We start from the raw sequence: 25,718 nt of genomic DNA, 5'->3' as shown, positions 1-25,718 counted from the left end.
ACCTCATAAACCCTAAAGTCAACCCACAAAAGGGAGGATTGACGATAGGCTCGACCCACGAACCCGGAAAGGCAAGAGATACCGGGAAGGAGAACGCAACCAATACTTCAATAGTGTAAATAGCCCAAGAAGAAAAAAACTAAAACGTGAAGCCCCTCCCACCACCCCCCACCCCATGACCCCAAGGCTAAATCTAAAACAGACCAGCCAGAAAGAAGCAAGCACTAAAACTACCCCCATGACTTCCGATAGATGCTCACTAAAAAAAAGTGTAAATATAAAAAAGATCAGCAAATTATAAAACAGTAAAAGAATAAAAAAAGTAAATCAATTAAAACAAACACTTAATATAACAGAGAAAAAGCCAGAAAATATAAAAAAACCGCAACAAACCCCAGACCCTATGAATAAACAAAAAAAAGAAATGAAATTATTAACATAAACTAGTTATAAAAACCTGCAAAAAAAGTAGATTTAAAAACTACAAAATTTAAGGCCTCAAAGGAAATACGTAGAATGACGTTGAGGAAATAACCACCCAAAATCCCCTGGGAAAAAGAAAGGAATGACATAGATAGAAAGAAAGTTTAGCAGCCATATTAATTAATCAAAAATAAACTTTTCTGCCCATATAAGGCAAAAAAAAAATTAAGGCCGACAGATTCACAACCTCCGATCAAATGGAGATAGTTAAAAATTACGATTAAGATGTTGAAGGTGAAAATTGATCCAGATAACTCTGGGCATCCGATGGAGATTCAAAAAAACGGAGGGCTCCATCCAACGTACGGATCCTTAGACGTGCTGGGTAAAGCAGCGCTGGTTTTAAATCCATCTTGTAGAGTTCCGACATCACAGATCTGTAACGAACCCGTTGATCCCGAATTGGTTTACTGAAATCCTCCACGAATCGGAAATTAAGATCCGAAAAATCAATGTAACCTTTAGATCGAACGAATCGAAACAGTTTCTCTTTGTCTTGAAAGTAATGAAAACGTAAGATGACATGTCGAGGTTTATCTGACTTAGACGAGTATGATGGAACTCTGTGAGCCCAATCCAATAACGGTGGTTGGTCAGGAAATACAGTAGGAAATGCATCTTTTAAAAGTTGAGAAAAAAACTTCATAGGGTTGTCAGATTCCACAGCTTCACGCACACCAATCATTCGAAGATTCTGCCGTCGCATTCTGGATTCTAAGTCAGAGTTTTTAAAGGTCAGAAAGTCAAGTTTTTTCTTCATTATAGTAATTGTTTCTTCAATTTTCCCCATCTTGAGTTTATTTTGTTGCATGGATTTTTGAAGATTAGATATAGCCGACTGATGTTCCGTAATAGATAATTGTATTTTATCGATTGAATTGGCAATTTTCTGGAAATTAATTGAAATTTCCAAATGAATCAGTTCCGTAATAGAGGTTGAAATTTCCCTTTGAATTAGATCCGATATAGCTTTCAAGGTCACCGGTGGTTCAGTCGGAGGAAGATCGGTACCTTTCGGTCTAACCGGAGGTTTGCCGTCTTTCCCATTTTTTCCATTCTTAGACATAGCAGACCTTAAAAACATCCGATTATCGAAGAGCCCAATTTGTTTCAAAGTATTGTAAAAGTCGATGCCTTAATGGTTAATTAAAATATAGCTGATCATAAGAAAAAAAACTCAGGGGTAATGGAGCAAGTCAAGAACACGACTTCACTCCATGAACTCTACCGGAAGTCCCCCGGATGTAATTTTGTTGACGTGATTACTCTTATAGTTTTGCAGGATAATTTATTGTGCTATTGATATGCAGTGAACGTATTGGTTAAAATCGTTTATTAAATTGGATTCTGAGAACATTACTGGTGCTTTGGAGAAGGAAACAAAATCTGTTTTTTTCAGCCATGTCTTTTTTTCTTTCCTGACTATTTGAGTACTTTAAAGCTGAACATATGCAAAAAATTAATATATAGCTCATATATTAATGTTATTAATTATACAATTTATATATATTACTTATAAGTACATGTCTAATGCTTCAGTTGGAGGCACATGCTTGGCAAATATGGGATGTACCAACAGTTATTTGAATCCTGGATATTGGCAGAATTTGGGGGCGAGCACTCAACTGTTTACAGTAACCCAGAGATGTTGCAGCATATGGAAGAGACATTAATTGGAAAGGTTAGTATTTATGAATTATTGAGAATTCAATATGAAAACATAGCATCAATTTAAGTTTCATGATAACTTGTGACTTGAAATATGCATCACCTATATCATAAACAAGCATCACCTTTTCAAAATATGACATAGAGATGCAACATTTCCTTAGCAATGGTGGAAAGTCATGCCTGAATCAAAATGATATAAAGGTTTTTAAATGATACCAACCAGAAAAAATAGGGTGACTATACTCAGGTCAAAGCTGACATCCTGAATTGCAGACCGCAAAACTTCTGTTTGCATGGATGGAACTGTCAAAAGCCAAGCCGAAACATACATGATGGGAGCAGACACTAATGTATTTATCACCATCCCTGGAGTCACCTACAAAGATAAATTGCATTTATTTTTAGAATATTAAAATCAAAGCAGAATACTGCATGCTATTTCACTGTCACAGTTAGATAAGTAGGAGTTTCTTCACTGCATGTTTATTCTCATACACAAAGATGGTACTTCCATTTAAAAATGTTTAAGAAATTTCTTCTAGCAAGTCTAGAAGTGAAACCAAAAGGAATATCATTTTAAATGATGTAACTTATCTGTAGGAACAAGCATTAACAATGATCACTATGAACCCAAGGCTGGCCATCAGAGAATCCTTCAGAAAGAAGACTCTGTATAAAAGATAGCAAAACATATTCCAGAGGAAACCTGCTCCACACATTTGACTGAATTTTTCAGAGGTAACCAAGTTTCTATTAAGGATAGTGTGATTAATATAACTGGCATGGACTCAGTAAAGCCTTTGACAAAGCATTCAGTGGGAGACTGGTCCATGAGATCCAGGGCAATCGAGCAAAATGGGTCAGAAACGGGCCTGTTGACAGAAGTCAGAGGATAATAATGGTTGAGTATTGTTTTTTGTGATGGGAACTGAGTCCTTAAAAATGTGAGGTATGCATATTGAGAAGAACAAACTGGGTAGGGTATACACAGTGAATGGTAGGACATCAGGAACTATGGAGGAACAAAGGAAAGGCACAGGGAGATAAGGCAATTAAGATGCCTACATTCATTAGCCAGGACACAGAATTCAAAGGTAAAACTTTCATATGCACAATTATATCATACATTAGGTAGATCATAGCTGGAAGACTGCTAGGTGCTCTTGTAGTGTATTTACCATTTCAGTAATATTTGGGTAATATTGCATTCTTTCTTTACATAATTCATTACGGGTTATATGTAAGAAGTATGTGACTGGCATATGTCATTATGCCACCATGCCATATATAAGTACCTCACCAAGTTTTAAAACAAACCCAAGCCAACTACCTACCTGATGAAGCATAGCAAGTGGATTTTTTTTCTGCTAGGAGTGGCAGAGATGTTCAAGTTGAAGAAAAAAAAACAGAAAACAGACAAAATTCACGGGTTCATTAACAGTGAATGCTGGATGAAAATAATAAACTTTAAAAAAGCAGAAATGGCTGGCTACATGGGAGCAAATGAAATAGCCAATTAAAAATGAGTGCCAGTTTGCTGAGTACAATTGATGGAAAAGCATATAGTTTTTTTTAGATGTTTGACTGCTCCAATCAAACCAGATAAAATGAGCTTTGCTGATATTGAGAACATACTGCAGGAACATTTAGAACCAAAACCATTGTTGAAAGGAAGGGGAGTGAGTCCATTTCAGCATACATGGCTGAATTGAAGAAATTGTCTGAGCATTCCCAGTTCAGTGATGGGCTTAATGATGCACTGAGAGATTGTTTAGCTTGTGGAATCTTACAAGAAAGCATTCAAAAATGGCTCCTAACTGAAGCACATCCCACACTTGAAAGAGCAGTTGAAACTGTTGTATCAATGGAAACAGCAGCTAGAAACACAATTGAGTTGCAGTCAGGAATAAAAGTGACGTGCACAAAAACTGCAACGTCTGAACAGAAACCTGCCTGGCCAAAGACGTGTCACCGTTGTGGCAGGGGCTCACGTACACCAGACCAATGGAGGTTTAAAAGCGAAACTTGCAGAAAATTCAACAAAGTAGGACACATACAAAGAGCATGTCGGGCAGACAAAAACAAATGGACTGCACGAGGAAGAGACGAAGATAAAAAGCCAAGTTGCAGTTTCAGAAAGAGCACTGATCTGCATGCTGTTGATAAAAAATCTGATAATGATGAGAGTGACACTGTACTGGATAACCTTGAGATTTACAATGTGGAAACTAACAATAGGCAACAGAAGTGAACCGCAAATTAATTAAATTAGATTTAACACTGGCTTAGCTGTTTCGGTCATTCCACAAAATGAGATTGAACAGCATTTCAAAGATACTGAACTGAAGCCTGCAGGTATCCAACTCAGAACAAATAATGGAGAAAATAGAACTCCTGTGGGAATGACATTTGTAACAGTGAAATACAACAATCATCTGATATGTTCTCTGACTGCAGGACCAAATTCATATCTAGCCTCTGGGCTACGATAGCCCAGAACCTTGTGTTGGGCTACATCACACCATGGTGTATCACCATTGGGTTTGTACATGGCAAAAACAGGAGGGCCAGCATTGACTGAAACAGCTACGACTTTATTGTAGATCGATCCACCATTTGCATGCCACATCAGCTGCAAAAGAGTTAACTGAAAACAAATTAACAAAGGTTCGAGATGATAACACAGCAGTGTTCAAGGATGGCATTGGAAAATACAAACATGTTGTAGGTTTTCGCTAACAAAAACAGTGGAGGTGTTTTATGTTTAAGCAAGGACGTAACCACCCACTTAGGGTACTCCAAACTCTGAACACAAAGCGCAGTAAAAAATTTACATAATTGCATCACCACCCCAGACCAGGCTCTTCAAGTGAAATCCCAACTCGGTGTCAGTGATTGTGAATCATGTACACTTCCAACAACTATGTTACCCTACACAGTGCCCGCCACCCCCTCTCCCCACCCAGAATTCATTAAAATTGGCATTGTGAGCCTGTCCGGAGCTCGGACGAGCCGCCTGGCTGGAGTCCTGTGTTCCATGGGTGGAGGAACTGCAGGTGCCTCTGGCTTGTCACATTCATTGTCATGCTGCGATGCCAGAGGCACGGTAGTGGAATCCTCTGAATCTCTGTGGGCAGGTTTAAGGCAATCTACTGAAATATATTCAGGTTTTCCCCCCTTTTCTATGATAAAAGTCTTTTTTCCCCATTCCAAAACATGGAATGGGCCATTGTAAGGAGGCTTAAGGGGATGGTGGTGGACAGAAACAAACGAGGTCGAAGGTAGGTCAACAGGAAACCAAGAGTGCCATATGCCATGATGGGAGGTAGGAATAGGTGAAAAGGAATTGAATTTATGAGGAGGGTGGGACGCTGTTGAGAGGCCAACCAGGCAGTTGTGGTTTCAGGAATGAAATCACCTGGCAAGGGTAAAGGCTGCCCGTATACCAACTCAGCCACAGATGACTGCAGGCCCTCTTTTAGAGCTGTTCTGAGCCCCAGCAGGACCCACGGGAAATGATCGTACCAGTGCTCATCAGTCAAGCAAGCCCTCAGAGCAGGCTTTAAGAAGCAGTGAAACTGCTCACATGGGCCATTGAACTGCGGGTGATACACCATGGTGTGATGTAGCCTAATGCAAAGTTCTGGGCCTTCGTAGCTCAGAGGTCTGATGTGAATCTGGTCCTGCAGACAGAGGAAATATCAGGTGGGGTGCCAAAATCGAACAACCCAGGTGCTGATGAACGCCCGAGCCACGTCTGCAGCCATTGACGATACAAGAGGGATGAACTCTCATGGTACACCATGCTAAGGGGGGGGGGGGCTGGAGAACAGGATGAACAAGATCCACATTGACATGGTCAAACCATCGCTCAGGGACCTCAAAACGTGCCAATGACGCCTGAACATGATGGTTAATTTTTGGCCGCTGGCACTCCACACAGGCTGTACTCCAATCATGCACATCGGTTCTAAGGCTATGCCACACAAACTTTAGTGTAACTAGTTTCTGTGAGGCCTTCTAGCCCAGAGGCAAGAGGCCATGTATGGAGTCAAAAACTCCAGTTTGCTGGTTGAGACATCGCACAGGGGGGAAACTCCAGCTTTCCCAAACTTCATGTCAGCCAACCACAAGCCTGTGACTGCTACTCAGTAAGCCTCAACCTCCGTGCCAGTAGCTTAGTTGGTGGCCATGTTGGCATAATCAACCCCTATGTGTAGGACCCCAATGATCGGCCTTGAGAGGCAATCAGTCACGGCACTATTTTTCCCCTTGATATGTAGGCCAGTTCGCATTGCTGCCAGGCAGACCAAGGGTCTGATATTTTGGCCATCACATGCACGAGGGGTTTGTGGTCAACGAACGCTGTGGTATGGCGATCCTCTAGAAGAAAATGAAAATGGCAGACAGCCAGATAGAGACCGAGAAGCTCACAGTCAAACATGCTGCGCTTCCTTTCAGGGAGACGGAACTCCCGGCTAAAGAAGGCGAATGGTTGCCACATGCCTGTGCCCAACTGTTCATGCACAGCACCCACAGCATAGTCTGAAGCATCAGTAGAGCTATGGCTGCATTGGGGAGTGTGCACTAGGAGGGTCACTTCGGAAACAGCTTCTGTGGTATCATCAAATGCCCTGGTTGTGTCTGCTGACCAGTCAAGCATGCGATTAGGGGCAATATCTTTAAGCAGATTTACAGGGGTAGCACAAGTTCAGCAGCTCACGGAATGAAGCAGTGACAGAAATTCACCATGCCTTAAAAACTCTTGCAGCTATTTAGTACTGTGGGGTGGTGGGAAATCCAAAATAGCGGCTACTTTTGATGGGAGGGGACTCACACCTTCTGTGGGGATAATATAGCCAAGGTCAATGGTTAACAACCCAAACTGACACTTAGCAAGGTTAATAATCAACCCATGTTGGCTTAAGTGCTCAAAAGGTGAGCGGAGCTGAGATACGTGTTCAGATTTGGATGCACTGGCGACAAGTATGTCATCCAGGTAAACAAAAAAAATCTAAGTCTTTTAATATAGAGCCCATCAGCCGTTGAAAAGTTTCTGCTGCATTTTTCAGCCCAAGCAGCATGCGCAGAAACTCAGAGAGATCAAAGGAGGTTATCACAGCTGTTTTGGGAATGTCTCCTGAGCACACAGTTACCTGGAAAAAATTAACTTTCTAGCTAAACATGCCAAAAGGACTTGGACGTCTGTGACCAGGTAACGATAGGGGATGTTGGCCTCTAAAAGGTGTTGGTAATCACCACATGGTTGACAACCACCATCGGATTTATGGAGGGCTGAAGCGCAGCAGCTATTTGACCGGCATACAATGCCAAGTCATTCCACGTTGGCCAACTCAGCCTTTGTAGTTGTCAGCTTCTCTGGGTCCAGTTTACACTCTCAGGCACGCACTGGCAGGCCTGCTGTAGAAATGTGGTGCTCAACCCCTTATCTTGTGACTGTAGTGGAAAACGTGGGCTTGGTGAGGTTTGGGAATTTGCCCAGCAGCTGAGTAAGTTCACATGCGGTGGTGCATGCATTTGACAGAGTCATTGTGGGGAACTTACTGGGGAAGCAGGGTAACAACCTACAGCCCTTGACATCCACAACCCAGCAGTTCTTAAGATCGACTAACAGTCCTTGAGCACACTGAGTAGAGGCCTAGCCACTTTAGCCAGGATGAAATCCCATGTGTAACATCACCACCGAAGCACAGCATCATCTGTCATGTCTTTCTCATCAATAGGCGATGCTGACAGCACCCTCACTTGAGTACCTATGTCACACAGGAAGCATCACCCTGAAAGGGTGTCCATAATGAACAGCAGACGACCCAGTGTCCACAGACCTCCGATGTCCCGATACGTTGGCACTGTCGAAGCTGCAAGGCATTCGTACAAAGTGAGTGTGGTAAAAACACAGGCCCGGCATCATCTGTTTTGCAGCCGTGCAGGTCCTTGCTGGCCAGGGTTATTGAGGTTGAGAAAGGAGGAGGAATTATGCACCACTGCCTAGCTGAGTTTAGACTATCAGCCATTTTAGCAAGCTCCCAACAGTGCTTAGCAAGGGCTAAGCAAACTTGATCAGGCGTTTGCTGCATTAAGAGTTCTTGAAAAATAAAATAAGGATGGTGATTTCCCAGGAGAGACAGCATGTGGTCCAGTAGCTCTGGCCAGGCATGGACAGCAACTGTTTGATACGCTCAGACTTTGAAAGTCCGGAAGTCTGTAAAAGATGAGTTTTCAGCGATCAGTATTTATCATGTTCAGGCGGGTATTCTAGTAGACTCACCACTCTCGCAGCTGTGGAGTTGTTGAGTGACACTTCCAGAAAGAAATATTCGGTGTTGTCAGCAGTGATTTCTCGCAGCACAAACTGGGCCTTGGCTTGTATGAACCAAGCAATGGCATTGTGCTCCAAAAACTCCAGCAGTTTCAAAGTGACCGTATTGGCCAACTTGTTCAATAACTCTGGAATCATCCTAGAGCATTGGGGTCACTAATGTAAGCTTTTGCTAATAAAATATTCCAAACACTGAACACAAAGAGCTGTAAAAAATTTATGAAGTTACATCACTCCATCAAACCAGCTTCTTACAGTGAAACCCTAATTCAATGTCAGTGGTTGTGAATTACGTACATTTCCACCAATTAACTGCGAGCTGAAGTGTTGGAGGAGCTACATGCCAGTCATCCAGGCATGGTCAAAATGAAAGCATTGGCTGAAAGATTTGCCTCGTGCCCTAGGATAGATCAGCAGATCGAGCAGCTTGCCAAGCACTGCTTGGGATGCCAACACATCCAGAAGATGCCAAGAGCAGCACCTCTCCATCTCCGGGAATGGTCTGCATTACCCTGGCAGAGAATTCATGTGCATTGTGCCAGACAATTCATGGGCGCAAATTTCTTGATAGTAGGGGATGCAGCTTTAAAGGGGCAGAATTGTTCTCCACTACAGTCTCGCTCACTGTTGATGTGTTGAGAAGTCTCTTCTCAAGGACTGCTGTTCCAGAACACTTAGTCAGTGACAATGGACCACAGTTCATTGCAGAACGGTTACAGTCATTCCTGAAAATGAATGGAATAAGACATCTTACACCTGCACCGTACCACCCAGCTACAAATGGCTGTGGAAAGGTTTGCCCAGAGTCTAAAAACATGCTGCAGAACACACTGCACTGAACCAGAAGCTCAGCAATTCCGCCCTTGCACATTGTGAGTGTGCAGCACAAACAGCTGAGGCAAATTAACGGCTCCTCAAACAAGGAGGTTCGATGTTTCACTCCTGGACAAGCAGTCCCGGCGAGGGACTACAGAGGTGATCAACAGTGGGTACGTGGAAAGATTAAGGACAGAACTGGACCGCTCACCTCCAGATGGAGATTGCGTCTGATGTCATCTGAAGACAACACATCGATCAGTCAAGAAGAGCAGCGTCAATAGAGGTCAATAGAGAGGTGTCCACGGCTGTCAAAACCACTTCCTGCAGTCTCAGACTCAACTCCTACAACCAGTCCCAGAACCTGAGACTGTATTAAGTCTCATCTGCCAAGAAGAGAGGCCCCCCGTCAAGGAAAATGTTATCGCATAAGAGAAAGAAATCCTCCACTGTATGTGTGTGTGTGTGTGTGTGTGTGTGTGTGTGTGTGTGTGTGTGTGTGTGTGTGTGTGTGTGTGTCTGTATATGTGTGTGTATGTGTGTGTGCATATATTTACATACACTGTGCATTAAAATGACTAGATAGCAGTTTGCTACATATGTATGTGAGTTGAGATGCATTCTATATTGAGTTGGAGTTCATAGCTAAGCAGGAAAGTGTAGTGTATTTAATATTTCAGTAATATTGTAAATATATTGTTTGATTAATCATTATTTAATTACATAATTCACTATGGACTATATGTAAGAAGTACACGAATAGCATACATTATTACACCACCACGTCATCTGTGGGTGCCTCACTAAAGTGAAACTAAGCGTACACGAGTTATCCTCGGCTCCCATGTTTTCCTTTCAATTAGTTTTAAGTTTTGGAGTTACAAGACAGAACAGCTCTAGTCTCCATACTATCAGAAAGATTTAATTGCCTAGGAGAGGGTCCCAAGAAATTCACAATGATGTTGACAGGGAAGGAGCATTTTAACTACAAGGAGAGACCAGATAGGTTAGTTTTGATTTTCTTGAGTTAATAAAATAAAGGAAAACTTGACAGAAGTATACAAAATTATGAGGGTCATAGATCGGGTAGTCAGTGAGAACATTTTGCACTTAGCAAAGGTATCATCTATAACCAGAGGGCATGGTCTTAGGTAAGGGCTTGGAGATTTGAGTAAGATATTTTCTCTCTGCTCAGAAGGTAGTTGCAATCTGAAAGGCACTGCCTGAGAGAATGTCGGAGACAAATACTCTCGCAGCACTTAAGGTGGTGGCATAGAAGGTTGCAGTTTGACTGATGGAAAATAGGAAAAGTATAGATATAGACATAGTGGGATGAAGGCACTGCCTCTATGCCACAATCCACTTACAAATTGTTCTGTATCGTCATATTAGCAAACCAGGGAGTGCACAGCTCAAACAAAGCTAGGACATACGGTTTTTCTGCTCACTGCTGTTTGCAGGGTGGCCGAATGACTAACGGAAAAAAGAGTTGTCTTGCCCAAATTAGCTTTATATTAAAGAATGCAGCTTACATTAATTTGCTTATCTAGCTGAACGAGCATTTCAAGTCAGGAAGCAGATGATATATTTACATTGAGGAGAAGAACGTAAGTTAACTGTTACTGGAGAGATACTGAACTTGGTTAGCAAAATAGTTATACAGTGGATTCCAGTAATTGAGGCACAATGGGACCAATATTTTTTGATGCAATTAAGTGGCTGTCCCAATTAGCCGAAGTTTCATGGAAATAGTTTAAAAAGGTATTAAAACAAAGTACCGTTCAAATACAGAACTAATTGGAACACTACCAATACGACTACAGTACTATAAAACTGTGTATTATAGTTATCAACGGAGGAATTTTTCTGGTATAGGCTGATGTGTATGGAGTGTCCAGGGTGGGGTAGCAGCTCTGGTGAAGGGACTTGTTCTGTCCATTCTGGGGCAGCTGACTCACCTTTGGTCCCCACCAGACACTCAGCTCTCACCCGTGGCTCCGAGCACAAAGGGAATCCCAGCTATTGCGACAGCCGCCACACCAGGTGAGCGTAGCCGGCAGACCTCATACCCAGGCAAAACAGGGACAATCGCATCCTCACATGTGAGGTTAGCTCCTGCTGATTGGGCAGATGGATCCAACGGCCAAGAAGGCAGTTGTGCAAAACTACTTGGAGTGCGATGAGCACAACAAGGCACAGAAGAGGTCATGGTCATCCACCGCAACCAAGGAAGACCCCAGTTTGTGATGACTACACGTGCCACTGAACCCAGACTTCCGAAGTCAAGAGAGTGAAACTATCCCAGTGCACTAGCTTTTCCACTATATAACTCCCCTGCACGGATACGATTGGCAACCAACACACTTCTGTGTTCTTTTAAATGATACAATTAGCACAGACACCTAGTGCAGATAATAGACTGACTTCATACAATGCTTTCTATGATTGCATCCTCCAAATCTTCATTTTCATTATAGTATTCAAAATGATTGTCCATACCTGCAAATTCTTCGGAGTTCTGAACTTGTTGAAGCAGTGAAATTGTTTCATTTTCACACCCGGCCACTCCAAGCCTGAATGCTTGAAACCACAGCGAGCAAACCAATTCTGAATTGTCTTACTGCTCACTTCTCGCCATCAGTGACCAAAATCACTGATTTTTGAACACAAACACACGCAAATTACGTTAATTAAGAACTCTTTACTCTAAGAACGGTGTAGTTTCTAACGTCCACACAAGTTCACATGATTGATGCTAGTTAGAAACTGTTTGGCAACAGTCTCCTGTCCCAGTTAAATGGCATAGTGTCTCAAATAAACAAAGGGAATGGCAGCTATTTTCACATTTAGTTTTTGTTCTCTGAGGACAAAGAGTGGCCGCCCCAATTAAACAATGGACCAATTAACTGGAACCCACTGCATTTTATTTCCTATTAATGATTAGCTCCAATGTGGCTCTTAATACTTCAACAAAAAGTAATCATATTACCATCCTGGTCATTTGGTTCAACAGTTCTGGGAATTCATGGAATAAAGGCCTATCGGATTCACACATACTGAAAGAATCTCAACACCGTGATAAATCCTAAATTTACCCAGCACCTCCTTCCTCTACAATTTCAGAGCATTGTAGCTTTGCCCTGCAATCCACTAGTCAATGTCTTTCACTCAGCTTTGGCTCATTGGTTGGCAGGTTTCTGTACACAATGTCTTCTCTTATTTATTATTATTTTATACTTTCACCGATTGCGCTGAACAACTGCTGCTAAGTTAACAAACTTCCCGGCACATGCTAGACCTGATTCTGATTCTGGTCTCTCACTTTGATCGCTCATTTTGAAGAAATGGGACCTCAGCTTTGTCAGAAACAGATGCAGAAAGGGAAGACAACACTCGAGAAAAAACAACAATTCAAACTGAATGCGTTCCACTTCCATCACAGATTTTTTTTAAACTATAAGAATTGCAAGGACTGTAAGATTTTAAACTGTAAGAACTGTAACAAAGCATTTTCCAATCTATGGAGACCTGCAATTCGAATCATTCCTTACAATGACACAAAACATAGGAGTAATCGTCCTAAGCTGCAGAAGATATTAATTCACTTTTATTGGATAACATGTTTGAACCTCGTGCAAAGGTCAATTTTGAAATTAACTTAAATCAAAATGAAACCTAATATAATTTGGATAAGCAACACACATCAAAGTTGCTGGTGAACGCAGCAGGCCAGGCAGCATCTCCAAGAAGAGGTACAGTCGACGTTTCAGGCCAAGACCCTTCTTCAGGACTAACTGAAGGAAAAGCTAGCAAGAGATTTGAAAGGGGGAGGGGGAGGGGGAGATCCAAAATGATAGGAGAAGACAGGAGAGGGAGAGATGGAGCCAAGAGCTGGACAGGTGATTGGCAACCGGGATATGAGAGGATCATGGGACAGGAGGCCCAGGGAGAGAGACGGGGGAGGGGGGGGGACCCAGAGGATGGGCAAGGGGTATAGTCAGAGGGACAGAGGGAGAAAAAGGAGAGTGAGAGAAAGAAAGTGTGTATAAAAATAAATAATGGATGGGGTACGAGGGGAGGTGGGGCATTAGCGGAAGTTAGAGAAGTCAATGTTCATGCCATCAGGTTGGAGGCTACCCAGACAGAATATAAGGTGTTGTTCCTCCAACCTGAGGCAGAACGCTCTGTCCTCAGTAAGGGCCTCACCTTTGTCCCCCTTCGCCCACAGCTCAACGAGTTCCGTGTTCGCCATGATGCAGAACTCTTCTTCCGCCGTCTCCGTCTCTGAGCTTACTTCTTCGGCAAGGATTCTTCCACCCCCACCGATGACCCCTTCTCCCGCCTTCAACCCTCCTCCTCTTCATGGACACTCTGCTCTGGTCTTCTGCCTGCTCTGGATCTCTTTATTGCTAACTGCCGACAGGACATCAACCACCTCGACTTCACCGCACCTTGTTCCCATTCCAACCTCACTCCTTCCGAACGCTCTGCTCTCCACTCCCTCCACACTAATCTTAACCTTAATATAAAACCCGCCGATAAGGGGGGGTGCTGTTGTAGTCTGGTGTACTCACCCCTACCTTGCCGAGGCACAGCAACAACTCGCAGATACCTCCTCTTATTTACCCCTCGATCGTGACCCCACTAAGGAGCACCAGGCCATTGTCTCCCACACCATCACCGACTTTATCCACTCAGGGGATCTCCCATCCACTGCTACCAACCTTATAGTTCCCACACCTCGCACTTCCCGTTTCTACCTCCTACCCAAGATCCACAAACCTGCCTGTCCTTGCAGACCTATTGTCTCAGCTTGCCCCTGCCCCACCAAACTCGTTTCTGCATACCTCGACACGGTTTTATCCCCCCTTGTTCAATCCCTTCCTACCTATGTTCGTGACACTTCTCACGCTCTTAAACTTTTCGATGATTTTAAGTTCCCTGGCCCCCATCGCTTTATTTTCACCATGGATGTCCAGTCCCTATATACTTCCATCCCCTGTCAGGAAGGTCTCAAAGCTCTCCACTTCTTTTTGGATTCCAGACCTAATCAGTTCCCCTCTACCACCACTCTGCTCCGTCTAGCGGAATTAGTCCTTACTCTTAATAATTTCTCCTTTGGCTCCTCCCACTTCCTCCAAACTAAAGGTGTAGCTATGGGCACCCGTATAGGTCCTAGCTATGCCTGCCTTTTTGTTGGTTTTGTGGAACAATCTATGTTCCAAACCTATTCTGGTATCTGTCCCGCACTTCTCCTTCGCTACATCGATGACTGCATTGGCGCTGCTTCCTGCACGCATGCTAAGCTCCTTGACTTTATTAACTTTGCCTCCAACTTTCACCCTACCCTCAAGTTTACCTGGTCCATTTCCGACACCTCCCTCCCCTTTCTAGATCTTTCTGTCTCTATCTCTGGAGACAGTTTATCTACTGATGTCTACTATAAGCCTACTGACTCTCACAGTTATCTGGACTATTCCTCTTCTCACCCTGTCTCTTGCAAAAATGCCATCCCCTTCTCGCAATTCCTCCGTCTCCGCCGCATCTGCTCTCAGGATGAGGCTTTTCATTCCAGGACGAGGGAGATGTCCTCCTTTTTTAAAGAAAGGGGCTTCCCTTCCTCCACCATCAACTCTGCTCTCAAACGTATCTCCCCCATTTCAAGCACATCTGCTCTCACTCCATCCTCCCACCACCCCACTAGGAATAGGGTTCCCCTGGTCCTCACCTACCACCCCACCAGCCTCCGGGTCCAACATATTATTCTCCGTAACTTCCGCCACCTCCAATGGGATCCCACCACTAAGCACATCTTTCCCTCCCCCCCCCACCCGCTTTCCGCAGGGATCGCTCCCTACGCGACTCCCTTGTCCATTTGTCCCCCCCTCATCCCTCCCCACTGATCTCCCTCCTGGCACTTATCCTTGTAAGCTGAACAAGTGCTACACATGCCCTTACACTTCCTCACTTACCACCATTTAGGGCCCCAGACAGTCCTTCCAGGTGAGGCGACACTTCACCTGTGAGTCGGCTGGGGTGATATACTGCGTCCGGTGCTCCCGATGTGGCCTTCTATATATTGGCGAGACCCGATGCAGACTGGGAGACCGCTTTGCTGAACACCTACGCTCTGTCCGCCAGAGAAAGCAGGATCTCTCAGTGGCCACACATTTTAATTCCACATCCCATTCCCATTCTGACATGTCTATCCACGGCCTCCTCTACTGTAAAGATGAAGCCACACTCAGGTTGGAGGAACAACACCCTATATTCCATCTGGGTAGCCTCCAACTCAATGGCATGAACATTGACTTCTATAACTTCTGCTAATGCCCCACCTCCCCGTCGTACCCCATCCGTTATTTATTTTTATACACACATTCGTTCTCTCACTCTCCTTTTTCTCCCTCTGTCCCTCTGACTATACCCCTTGCCCATCCTCTGGGTTCTCCCCCCCCCCCACCGTCCCTCTCCCTGGGCCTCCTGTCCCATGATCCTCTAATATCCCTTTTGCCAATGACCTGTCCAGCTCTTGGCTCCATCCCTCCCCCTCCTGTCTTCTCCTATCATTTTGGATCTCCCCCTCCCCCTCCCACTTTCAAATCTCTTACTAACTCTTCCTTCAGTTAGTCCTGACGAAGGGTCTCGACCTGAAACGTCGACTATACCTCTTCCTAGAGATGCTGCCTGGCCTGCTGCGTTCACCAGCAACTTTGATGTGTGTTGCTTGAATTTCCAGCATCTGCAGAATTCCTGTTGTTTGCATTTTATAATTTGGATAATATTCTTTCCACCATCACCCATAAAAATGAATGGAACCATCCCTAGATGCACAAAGATTCTTCTTGAAAAGTACATCAACCACCACTGCTCAGGTGAAATGACAGGTCAAAGCTGAAAGGAAGCCTCACAGAATATTCATCTCTTCCCAAGAATTCTACATATACCCTTCAAAGATAAATTATTTACAATCTCCCAACCTTTGGTGCCTGTTTTTCAAAGCTCTGTTCTTCATTATAGGTTTGAAAGAGGATTCATAACCTTGCTTGGAAAGTTTACACACAGTGGTTTAACTAAACTTTACCGTGGTTTGAATTACTTGGTATAGGCATGTCATACAAGTTAGTGTATAAGAGCAAGAGATAAAAGTACATGCTTAAGATATCAGTCCTTTAAAAGCCTACAGCATTCTCTAGTTTAAAATCAATGTTAGAGTAATCATTTATATACTTACAATTTCAATTTCCATATTGTACTGATTTGCATAAATAGCTACACTAGGTGCCGTTGGGAAAACTCCATATAAGAAAGCAAAGTTCGACAGACTGGTGTAGTTAGCATCAGTGTCGCGGTTGTTCAGCATTTCCACCATCTCACGGCTAATGAGAGGAAACACCAATCTACGATTGTTAAAAACAAATATTCTGTAGTAAGTGATAACATCATCATTTGAGGAGTTTAATAAACTGCAAATTTAACACAAGATGTCATCATCATCAAATTCTTTGAATAATTGTTTATCACCCAACTTAATGGCAGAAAACCCTCAAGTTGCATCAGATCCTAGATGCAACTTGTTAGACAGACAAAAGAAAAAGGATAAGACACCACTGAAGCAGTCAAAAATATTTACAGATCGTCAGAAATAAATAATTCTTTGCAGATTTAGGCATGCACTGCAGAGTGGACATTAAAATCATAAATGGTAGATAATGTAAATATTACCAGAATGAAGCTAAAGATTTTATGAGATTAAGTATGTGGGTGGCTTGAGTTACTGGGATTTTCTATGACAGATGAAAGGCTAAATTGTTTGGTATGGTTTTAAATATTTGAAAACATTTGAACAGATGGGTAGGCAAAGCACATTTCCTATGCTAGTCACAAGGTTAATTACTTTAGAATCTTTATAGCAAGGTAGAACATTCCCGAGCTCTAAGGTCCTCTAAAGATTGACTTCAAAGGACACTACGCAATGAATCTTGGCTGCAATAAGTGGCTGACTGGAAAAACAAAATTTGTCAGAATCAGAATCAGGTTTCTTATCATCAGCATGTGTCGTGAAATTTGTTAACTTAGCAGCAGCAGTTCAGTGCAAAACATAGTATAGAAGAAAAAATAATAATAAATAAGTAAATCAATTACAGTATACACATACTGAATAGATTAAAAATCGTGCAAAAAGCAGAAATAATATGTAATAAAAAAGTGAGGTAGTGTTCATGGGTTTAATGTCCATTTAGGAATCAGATAGCAGAGGGGAAGAAGCTGTTCCCGAATTGCTGAATTCAGGCTTCTGTACCTCCTACCTGATGGTAACAGTGAGAAAAGGGCATGCCCTGGGCGCTGGAGGTCCTTAATAAAGGACGCTGCCTTTCTGAGACACCACTCCCTGAAAATGTCCTGGGTACTTTGTTGGCTCGTATCCAAGATGAAGCCGACTAAATTTACAAGGGCAGTATTTTTGAACGGCTGAAGAATATGAAAGTGGTTCATTATAATTACCAATAAAGGATTATTCAAGCTAATGCACAATAAAACATTATAATGAAGAAATTAAAGGCCAGGGTGAAAAGCACATTACCTATCACAACAGATATTTTTGTCTAGGTCAGGATCGGGAGGGCGACAACAAAGGAATCTTCTCCAACATGCCAATCATATTACTTTCCGAACCTCATCTAAATTTACTTTTCAGTGTTCGTACGATTTCTCAGCCAAGAATAGTAACTATTTGATGAAGAATAAAAAAGCCAGTGAAACCATTGTGCAAGGGCCAGAGCAGAATAAATTTAATGTATGTTAGGATAAAGAGAAGGTATAAAATAAAGCTGTAAGGGTAGAAGCAAGAATTTTCAGATGCATTATTACCAAAAAGAAAAGGGTTAATACCAAGGTTAGAGAAAGAATGCACCACAGATCAAATGATATGATAAGATGGCAAGATGATGTAATTGATGGTTTTGTGGCCATATTTGCAGATGATACAAAGGAATAACAGTATAGTCTATTTCTTAAATGGGGAGAAAATTTAGAAATTGGAAGTGCAAAGATACTTGGGAATCCTTGTGCAAGATTCTCTAAAGGTTAATGTGCAGGCTGTGTGGATGGTAAGGAAGGCAAATGCAATGTTAGCATTTATTTCGAGAGGACTAGAATATAAACGCAAGGATGTGATGCTGAGGCTTTATAAGACATTATTCAGACCACATTTTGAGTATTGTGAGCAGTTTTGGCATTGGAGAGGATTCAAAGAAATTTCACGAGAACGATTTTGGGAACGAAAAGGTTAATGTTTGCAGAGTATTTGATGGCTCTCAGGCTGTACTTGCTGGAATTTAGAAGAATGAGGGACAATCTCATTGAAAACTATTGAATATTGGAAGGCCTAGATAGAGTGGTCCTAGATACCTCCACTATAGGAAACATTCTCTCCAAATCCAGAGGGCACAGTCTCAGAATAGAAGGATGTCCCTTTATAACAGAGATGAGGAAGAATTTCTTTAGTCAGGTGATGGCGAATCTATGGATTTCATTGACACAGACGGCTGTGGAAGCTAAGTCATTGAGTATATTTAAAGCAGAGGTTGACAGGTTCTTAATTAGTAAGGGTGTCAAAGATTATTGGGAGAAGGCAGGGGAGTGGGATTGAGAGGGATAATAAGTCAGCCATGATGGAAGCAAACTCGATGGGCCAAGTGGCCTAATTCTGCTCCTATGTATTAAGGTAAAAAAGACTGATGACAGCTAAGCAGTTGGCACTTGGGCAGGACGAGCACACAAGGAGGATAGAAGAGCAAGAGATTAGTAAGGAAACTGAACTCAAGATGAAAAGTGAAAATGTAAAATAAATGAGAGCTTATCCACTCACACAGCCGAAAAGGCACAAAAGGAATGCAAATTCTCTCTCTCTTCATGTGCCTTGCGCGTTACACGCTTGGGCGATCATGGCTTTCCACGTTGAACGATCCCTCGCAGTGTCAATGACATCTTGCACACTTAGATCTGTTAGTTCTTTCACAGTGTCCATACATTTTCTTCTTTGCCTTCCTCTTCCACGTTTCCCAGGCATACGGCCTTGTAATGTAAGGCATTCTATTTCTCCCTTTCTGATGACATGGCCCAGGAATTTAAGTTTTCACTCATTTAATGTTTCTCATTAAAGATCTTTTTGTATGGGCATGTTGGAGTACTGTCTCATTAGTTACCCTATCTCTATATGATATTTTCAGCATTCTTCTAAGAAACCACATTTCTGTTGCTTCTAAGTTTCTTTGGCGTTCTGGTGTTATAGTCCATGTTTCGGAAGCATACAGCAAAATTGACCAGATGTAACATTTTTGTAGCCTAAGTCTTGTTGTCATAGAAATGTGTCTGTTGGTAAAAATGGGTTTTATTCTTTGGAAGTTGGTTTTGGCAATGGCAATTCTTTTTTTTTTGTGTGTGCAAATTCATATACATAAAAACAGGAAGTATAAAAAAGCAGGCACTTGAAACAGGTAAGAGAAAAAACAGCAGAGAGGGATATGAAGAAACAACAGCGATAGACAGTGATAGCAATCGGGAGCATCTCATACAAGGTTGTAAAACAGGATCTGAAAGATGAGGTGAGGCAGTACAGAAACAGAAGCAGATCAGTTTAGAAAGTGAGAGAAAGCCTAGAAAACAAAACAGACCAGTGAGGAAGAAACCCAACAAATGAAGGGACACGCATGACGAAAACAAGGAAAAGAGCACGAGTATGTAAGATGTAGGGAGATCATGAGCTAAAAGCTCACGAGATGAGATAAATGTATAAAAATAATGAACAGCGTTCACATACAAGAAAGAAGATAGGAGAATGTAAGCAAAAGAAAAAGAAAATAACGTGAGGGAGGCTGAATGAGATCTCTTTCTCATACTTTTTTGAATGAGGAAGTGATCACATCATTGATTTAGGATAGTCAACCAAAATTATGCAAAGTGAGTTGAAGCCAGCAGAGAACGACCAGTGCAGACGATAGAAATAGCAGAAAATGACAGATGAAAGCACAGTTGTAACCATGTTGCAGGGACAGAAGAATTTAAATACATGGGCATTGCTACGATTCTTGGCAGGAACTACAAGTGACAGATTGTTATCCTCAAACAGCTCGTGACAAGTACTGTCAAGAACAGAATTTAAACTGTGGTAAAGAAATGTTGATTCAAATAAGGAAAGTATAAAGCAGATTGTGAAGGAGATGGTTCAGTAAACACACTCCGTACACATGTGCATCTACACACACACACACACACACACACACACACACAGCCTTCTCATTACGCTGTCGTTGTGCTGAGTGTATGCACATCAATGTTCCTCCACCCCACCCCCCACGGTGCGTTCTCATAATGGATTGGCTTTATTGTGTCTTTCCTGCCATACACAGTGGAATATTCCGTTTCTTTAGTAATGGAGATGTGTAAATATGAATATATTGTTTGCATCCTGTATTTAAGGTAGATAACATAAGAACATAAGAAATAGGAGCAGGAGTAGGCCATCTGGCCCGTCAAGTCTGTTCCACCATTCTATAAAGGTCATGGCTGATCTGACCATGGACTCATCTCCATCTACTTGCCTTTTCCCTATAATCCTTAATTCCCCTTCTATGCAAAGATCTGTCCAACCTTGTCTTAAATATACTTACTGAGATAGCCCCCACTGCTTCATTGGGCAGAGAATTCTACAGATTCACCACTCTTTGGGAAAAGCAGTTCCTCCTCAACTCCATCCTAAATTTACTCCCCCGAATCTTGAGGCTATGTCCCCTAGTTCTAGTCTCATCTACCAGTGGAAACAACTTTCCTGCCTCTAACTTATCTATCCTTTTCATAATTTTATATGTTTCTATAAGATCTCCTCTCATTCTTCTGAATTCCAGTGAGTACAGTCCCAGGTGACTCAATCTCTCCTCATAGTCTAACACCCTCATCTCTGGAATCAACCTGGTGAACCTCCTCTGCACCGCCTCCAAAGCCAGTATATCCTTCCTCAAATTAGGAGACCAGAACTGCATGCAATACTCCAGGTGCAGCCTCACCAGTATCCTATACAGTTGCTGCATAACCTCCCAGCTCTTAAAATCAATCCCTCTATCAATGAAGGCCAACATTCCATTTGCCTTCTTGATAGTCTGCTGCACCTGCAAACCAACCTTTTGCAATTCATGCACAAGCACTCCCAAGTTCTTCTGCACAGCAGCAAGCTGCAATCTTTTCCCATTTAAATAATAAATTAATAATAATAATAACAACAACAACTAAATCTTCTATTTCTGTCCAGCTGCCTCGCTTTTTCTTCTTTCATGATAGTTTCAAGCATTTTCCCAACTATATATATTAAACTAACCAGCCTATAGTTACCTGCCTTTTGCCTACATCCTTTTTTTGAACAGTGGTGTGACATTTGCTTTCTTCCAATCTGCTGAGACCTGCCCAGAATCCAGAGAATTTCGGTAAATTATCACCAAAACCTCAAACATAACCTCTGCCGTTTCTTTCAGCGCCCTGGGATGCATTCCATCAGGACCAGGGGACTTGTCTCTCTTTAGGCCCACATTTTCACTCAGCACTACTTCTTCAGTGATAGCTATTGTATCGAGGTCCGCACCTCCCATTGTATCAACATCATCTCTCTTCAGCATGTTAGACCTGTCCTCCGCCACGAACACCGACACAAAATAGTCATTCAAAGCTTCAGTCATTTCTTCATTACCCAATATCAATTCCCTCTTCTCATCCTCCAAGTGACCTACATTCACTTCAGCCACCCTTTTCCACTTCATATAATTAAAAAAACTTTTACTATCTGTTTTTATATTTTGTGCTAGTTTATTTTCATAATCTATCTTCTATCCCTTTATTGCTCGCTTAGTGGTTCTTTGTTGCTTCTTAAAATTGTTTCAATCTTCCAGTTTCCCACTACTTGGTGACTTTGTATGCACAAGCTTTTAGTCTGATGCCTTCCTTTATTTCCTTAGTTATCCATGGCTGGCTTTTCCCACCCTTACTGTCCTTGCTTTTAACTGGAATATACTTTTGTTGAGCACCATGAAAAATCTCTTTGAAAGTCTTCCACTGTTCCTCAGTCGTCCCACCATATAGACTGTGTTTCCAGTCTACCCTATCTAACTCCTCCCTCATCCCATTATAATCTCCCTCGTTTAGACATAATACACTGGTTTTAGATCAAACGATTACACCCTCCACTTGTATACTCAATCAGACTGTGATCACTCTTTCCAAGACGATCCCTAACTACAAGATTGCTAATTTTACCTGTCTCATTGCACAGGACCAAATCCAAGATTTGTAGGTTCGGCAACATACTTTTCAAGAAAGATATCATGTTTCATTCTATGAAGTCCTCCTCAAAAATGCCTTGACCAACTTGGTTCACCAATCTATGTGCAAGTTAAAGTCCCCCATGATAACTGCTGTTCCATTCTTGTGTACCTCAGATATTTCTCAGTTTATTGCCTGTGTCACTGTAACGGTGGCCAAGACAACTCCCACCAGTGACTTTTTCCCTTACTATTCCTCATCTCTATCCAGATGGATTCAACATTCTGCTCCTTAGATTTTATATCGTCTATCACTATCACCCTGATCTCATCCTTAATTGAGAGCGCTACCCCACCTCCCTTACCTTTCCTGCCTATCCTTCCATATTACCTGATATCCTTGGATATTTAGTTCCCAATCCTCTGCACCTTGCAACCATGTTTCTGCAACGGTCACTAAATCATACCCCTTTATACTGATCTGTGCAACAAGTTCACTAACCTTGTTATAAATACTATGGGCATTCAGATAAAGTGCCCTTACACTCACTGTGTCTTTAAAATCTAGTAATCTTTGTTTATTTTATAATATGATTGTAACCTCATTGTGGGGTGTATCATATTCTGATTCATGTGTAGCCTTAAGTTAACTTTGTGGGTAATTAACGACGGTATGTCCTGGTGCCTAAAAAAAATGGGACGGATCACTCACGGCGGTGGGGGGGGGGGGAGAGAGAGAGGGAGGGAGGGAGGGAGAGAGGGGGGGAGTGAGAGAGAGAGAGAGAGAGAGAGAGAGAGAGAGAGAGAGAGAGAGAGAGAGAGAGAGAGAGAGAGAGAGAGAGAGAGATAGATAGATATGCCAGGAGTTCAGTATGGGGTTATTTGTTGCGTTTTCTAGCAGATATCTTTTTGTAAATAATGGCAGTTCCACTGTGCTTTGCTAATTTTTATAATTTTGATTTTTGACGCGCTTCTTAAACACCCGCGGACAAAAGTGCTGAGTGACTCCAGCCATTTTTCTTCAGTCATAACCCATGTATCATAACACAGAAGGTAGAAGAAACAACAGCAAGAATAAAAATAATAAAAGTGTTTGCTATTACTTAATAATATGGTTCCTGGTCTGCTTGCACTTGCATAAAGCTGGTAAACTGAGGACACGTGCAGACAATTTCATCATGCAAGGGTGTCCCAAGGCATTTCACACAAGCATTTCCAAGAAAATGCTGACACTATTAGAAATACTAGGGCAGGAATGCTAGCACAATTTCAGATTGGACAGCAAAGGCGAAAAGACAAGGGATTTGAAAAGGAGAGTACAAAGCACCAATTTACTATGGTTATAAAAATTAATTAGCAAAAATCTGAAGACTGAAGGGACGAACTGTGATTAAAGAAACAATCAGATCTGCAAGTAAGGATCACACACTGGACTAAAGGGATACCACAGACTGCAAGTGTATTATAGACCATGATAGTTATAGAAGAGCAAATATATTGGAAAAACAAAAGGTGATTCTTACACACATAAATACATACTGTGGTCCTGAGCAGCATCAATGTTACATGGTGCAGGATGTTGTGGATACGAGTCTTACTGAAAACCCTGCACCTATCCAAATGCTACAGGCAATCTCAAGAGGAAGTATAACACACTGGCTGAAACAACCAGAAAAGAAATATGAACTGACAGAGAGTCCTTAAAGATGAATAATACCTGACGTGGAGAACAAGGAAGAAGATCGTGGAGACTACGGCCATCATTCACCAATCATTTTTGGCTGTTGACATGGTACCAGGTGACTAGAAGAACTCTAACACCAAGCAAAGGTCTGAGGCACGTATATACGGTATCTAGGGCGCCTAAGACTCTTGCATGGTACTGCAGTAATTTTAAATACTGCACTGTATTGCTGTTGCAAACAAACACAAATTTCACGACATATGTGAGTGATGATAAACCTGATTCTCATATGGGTCTCCATCGTGGACTGAGAAAGGAAAGGGGCACGGCAAGGGAATCACGGTTGGGAAAAGGGGAAGGAAGAGGGAAGGAAGCGGGAAGCACCAGAAAAACATTATATAATCATCAATAAACCAACAGTTTGGAATCAAATGACCTTGCCTGCTGCCCCAGGGCTGGGTATGTCTGACAGACAGCCAGACAGACAGACATGCCATACCAACCACCCCCACCCTGGCACTCCTTTGTCACCTGTCTCACACTCCCTCCGTGGCACTCTACCCTTGCCAGTACCAACATCCTTTGCTCCAGTTAGACTTGCAAACTTGCCCTCCACTCCACGTTGACGAATACAATACTGCGCAAAATAAATATATATATTTTAGCAAGAGTGCCTAAGTCTTTTAAACAGTACTGTATGTCATTTTATTTTTAAGTTGGGAAGTATATTTAGGACCATTTGGATTAACACGGCTGATAAGCAATTTTTGAAAAAATTTGAGGAACAGTGTAAACCACTACTTCAAAATATTGTAACATCAGCATGAATCTATTAAGGGTATATTTGAAGAGCTGGTTGAAGAGTTTCTGAGAAGTAATAAGTTCTGGGAATGTGGGCCAAAGGTGTAATTCGAAAAGATTTCAGCAAAGTGTTTGACCAAGTCCCAGTTGCAACTGGTTAGAGACGTACAATCAGTTCTAAGTTAAAAGAAAAATGGCAAGTTAGATCCAAGAAACTGCATCAGGGCAGGGTAATAAAGAATTTTGACTAATGTAAATTTTAATGACTAGATGGCCATTCATTTTGGATTTCCGAGATCTCATTTTTAAAATTATGTATCTGTAGGATTTGATCAATGTTATAAAAATTTATATCTTAGGTATTGCTATGTAGCTTTCAGATGAAAAGTGGCTTGATGGTCAAAGAGAAAGCTAAGTGTACACTGCAGAATTATATTTATGGAACTGTCAGGTGGAGAAGTTTGTGCATTTTTTTAACATTTGTGCATGCATCAAAAAACAGGAGCTGAAAAAAAAAGAATAAATTGTACGCTGAATTTTTACTTTTTCTTCCATACAAGTTCTGCCAGAATGTATTTTATTCCATATCACGAATTTTTGGGTAGTGGTTTGTGAA

The 25,718-nt window shown here is 42.0% G+C and overlaps 1 protein-coding gene across 8 annotated transcripts in view; it reads right to left on the bottom strand.

Annotated features, from left to right (window-relative positions):
* Positions 1 to 25,718, bottom strand: part of LOC140199562 (lysosomal cholesterol signaling protein-like) — a 116,138-nt gene that overhangs the window by 55,346 nt on the left and 35,074 nt on the right. For all 8 annotated transcript variants that reach the window (XM_072261844.1, XM_072261840.1, XM_072261843.1 and 5 more), the window contains 2 exons: positions 16,545 to 16,710; positions 2,375 to 2,530 (listed from right to left, as the gene is read on the bottom strand). In XM_072261844.1, coding sequence (XP_072117945.1) covers positions 2,375 to 2,530; positions 16,545 to 16,710 — 322 coding nt within the window. The remainder of the gene's footprint in view (positions 1 to 2,374; positions 2,531 to 16,544; positions 16,711 to 25,718) is intronic.

The sequence above is a fragment of the Mobula birostris genome, chromosome 6 (assembly GCF_030028105.1).
Source record: "Mobula birostris isolate sMobBir1 chromosome 6, sMobBir1.hap1, whole genome shotgun sequence".
NCBI classification, from domain to species: domain Eukaryota; kingdom Metazoa; phylum Chordata; class Chondrichthyes; order Myliobatiformes; family Myliobatidae; genus Mobula; species Mobula birostris.
The sequence above is the reverse complement of the archived record's forward strand: the minus strand, read 5'-3'. Positions and strand labels throughout refer to the sequence as shown.